This window comes from Arachis stenosperma, chromosome 6 (assembly GCF_014773155.1).
Source record: "Arachis stenosperma cultivar V10309 chromosome 6, arast.V10309.gnm1.PFL2, whole genome shotgun sequence".
In the NCBI taxonomy this organism is placed as follows: Eukaryota; Viridiplantae; Streptophyta; class Magnoliopsida; order Fabales; family Fabaceae; genus Arachis; species Arachis stenosperma.
The window spans coordinates 122,589,316-122,592,188 of NC_080382.1; the positions used below are offsets into that span (position 1 = coordinate 122,589,316).

General features: G+C 50.5%; 1 protein-coding gene across 1 annotated transcript; it reads right to left on the reverse strand.

The window, feature by feature from the left end:
- Positions 1–785: 785 nt before the first annotated feature.
- Positions 786–2,510, reverse strand: LOC130934514 (uncharacterized). Its single transcript, XM_057864075.1, has 2 exons — positions 2,364–2,510; positions 786–1,820 (listed from the first exon to the last, which is right to left on the reverse strand). Exons 1-2 carry the CDS (start codon positions 2,508–2,510, stop codon positions 786–788), a joined length of 1,182 nt encoding a protein of 393 aa, XP_057720058.1.
- Between the last annotated feature and the right edge of the window lie 363 nt (positions 2,511–2,873).

Consider the following 2,873-nt stretch of genomic DNA (forward strand, 5'->3'; position numbering starts at 1 on the left):
CGTGAGATGGCTCTGGAGAAACAGGTCGGCGAAGCGCAGAAGCGTACGGCCGAAGTCGAGAAAGAGAAGCAGGCCGCGGAGGCCGAGCTGGCAACGTGGAAGGTGAAGTATAAAGATGTCGTTAAGCAGGGCAAGGCTGCGATCTTGGGTACTGAGGAAGCCCTCAAAGCTCAAATTAAAGTTGTTGCTCCTGAGTTCGACACGTCGGCGATTGGTGTCCGCAAGGTTATTCTTGATGGCAAGGTTGTCGACGTCCCCAAGAAGTGAATTTTTTGTTTACAGCCTTTCGTGCAGCCGCTTTGTTATGACTTGTAAACTATCTTAGTCTTGGCCGTTTTTGGCTTGCGAACAATTTAGCCGTTTTATTTTGGCTTGTGATTAATGACCATTTTAGCCGTTTGCCCATGTTGTCGTGATAAGCTTTTTATTTGTCTGAGTGCGTTATCATTTCTAACCGTATTGGTTTATACTTTGTCGTTTACTCGCTTGCTCGTGTTATCGTTCCTATTAACCGTTTTTGGTTTGAAGTTGTTTAGGCGGGCGGCCCGTGGCCTTTCGTGTAGTTGTTTGTTAAGACGTTGATTGATGACTTCCCGGGGTGATCAGTCCCGGGTCGCACGTCGTTGTCAGTCACGATAGGACGGTTTATCTGAAAAACTTAGATAGAACATGGTGGAGAATTTGCACAAGTATATCTTATTCGGTAATCACATAAAGGATTCGAAAGTTACTATAAATGACGGATTGACTACTTAGCTAGATTAGGCGGCATGTCGTTCCGCCTTTTAGGAGTAGAATCTTCTCAGGTTGTCCGCATTCCATGTCCTCGGGACCTCCTTGCCATCGAGCCTTTCTAACTTAAAGGCTCCTTTTCCCATCACCTTTTTTACTCTGTAAGGGCCTTCCCAGTTCGCCGCTAACTTGCCTTCTCCGGGGGTCGGTGGGCCGATATCATTCCGTCTCAGGACGAGGTCGTCAGGCTCGAAGTCCCTCTTGAGCACTTTGGTGTTGTAGCGCAGGGCTATCCTTTGTTTTAGCGCTGTTTCCGTCAAATGGGCCATTTCCCGGGCTTCATCAATCAGGTCCTTTTCTACAGTTTCCTCTACTCCTTTCAAAAGCAATCGCGGGCTCGGTTCACCGATCTCCACGGGTATTACTGCATCCACACCGTACGTTAGTCGGAAAGGGGTTTCCTTGGTGGAGGATTGCTCGGTTGTCCGATAAGACCAGAGGACCGATGCCAGCTCGTCGGCCCAAGCACCCTTTTTGTTGTCCAATCTCTTCTTTAGCCCCGAAAGGATAACCTTGTTGGGGACTCCACTTGTCCGTTCGTCCGAGGGTGTTCTACCGAAGAACCTTTGCCTTATACCTAGGCCGTTGAGAAATTCTGTGAACTTTTTGTCAGCAAATTGTGTGCCGTTGTCCGAGATGACGACTTCCGGTATCCCGAACCGTGTTATCACCTGCCTCCACATGAATTTTCTGCAATTGGCTGAGGATATGCTAGCCAATGGTTCGGCTTCTATCCACTTGGTATAGTAATCAATTGCCACTATGAGATATTTGACCTGCCCAGGGCCGACAGGGAAGGGCCTAAGAGGTCGATTCCCCACTGAGCGAATGGCCGGGAGGTCGTCAGCAAGCTCAAACTCGTTGCCGGTGCCTTGGCAAAGTTGGCGTTCTGTTGGCACTTTATGCACTTTTTGACAAACTCTTTGGAATCTGCCATCATCGACGGCCAGTAGTACCCAGCTCGGATCAACTTCCTTGCTAGGGCTTTTCCTCCGATGTGGTGCCCACAGCAGCCCTCGTGGACTTCCCTGAGACGTAGTTTGGTCGGGGTGTAGGCACTTCAGTAGGGGCTGGCTGAGCCCTTTTCTGAACAGCTGTCCTTGGATGACGGCGTATTTGGCTGCTTCTTAATTTCACCGCCTCTTTTTCGTCACCAGGGACTTGGCCGTGTTCTAGGTAGTTGGTGATGGGGTCTAGCCACGAAGGACTTAGGGTTGTTATGTGTAGTGCAATTGCAGGTTCTCTCGTCATGCCTTGGATGAGAGACCGGTTTCCCTCCCCTGGCTTCGTGCTGGCCAATTTTGATAGGAGGTCTGCTCGTGTGTTCCTTTCTCTGGGTACATGCTGGACCGTGACCTCGTCGAACTTTTGGCTCAAGCTTTTGACCTTTTCCAAGTACTTCTGTAACAAGGGGTCCTTGGCTTGATAGCTGCCGTTTACTTGGGAAGTGACGACTTGGGAATCGCTGCATACTTCCAGCCTTTTTGCGCCGACCTCTGTTGCTAGGGTCAAGCCTCCTATGAGGGCTTCGTATTTGCTTGGTTGTTCGAGATGGGAAACTCGAATCTGACCGACTGTTCGTATACGACCCCGTTTGGACTTTCTAGGATGATCCCGGCTCCTCCGAAGGTCTGGTTGGCTCCGTCCACATGGAGCTTCCACCGTGTACCCATGTCTTCACCTGGGTCTCCTGTTACTTCAACCAAAAAATCCGCCATGGCCTGCGCCTTGATGGCTTGCCGGGGCTCGTACCGTATGTCATATTGAGAGAGTTCGATGGACCAAGTCATCATTCTTCCCGCCAGGTCGGGTTTCTGGAGAACTTGCCGGATCCCTTGGTCCGTTCTGACGACCACTTGGTGACTCTGGAAGTACTGTTTTAACCTTCTCGAGGAAGTCAGGAGTGCTAAGGCTAGCTTTTCCAACTTGCTATATCTTAACTCTGCTCCTTGTAAGGCCCTGCTTATGAAGTAGACCGGTTGTTGGGTCCTCCCGTCTTCCCGCACTAGAACTGCGGCCAGGGCTTCGCTTGTTATAGCGAGGTACAGGTACAGTGGTTCCCCGTCCCTTGGCTTCGCGAG

Coding starts and splice junctions, on each gene's coding strand:
- LOC130934514 (XM_057864075.1), bottom strand. CDS start 2,510: ATGGCGGATTTTTTGGTTGAAGTAACAGGAGACCCAGGTGAAGACATG. Junction 1,821..2,363: donor GGGTCGTATACGAACAGTCG/GTCAGATTCGAG, acceptor ACTACGTCTCAG/GGAAGTCCACGAGGGCTGCT.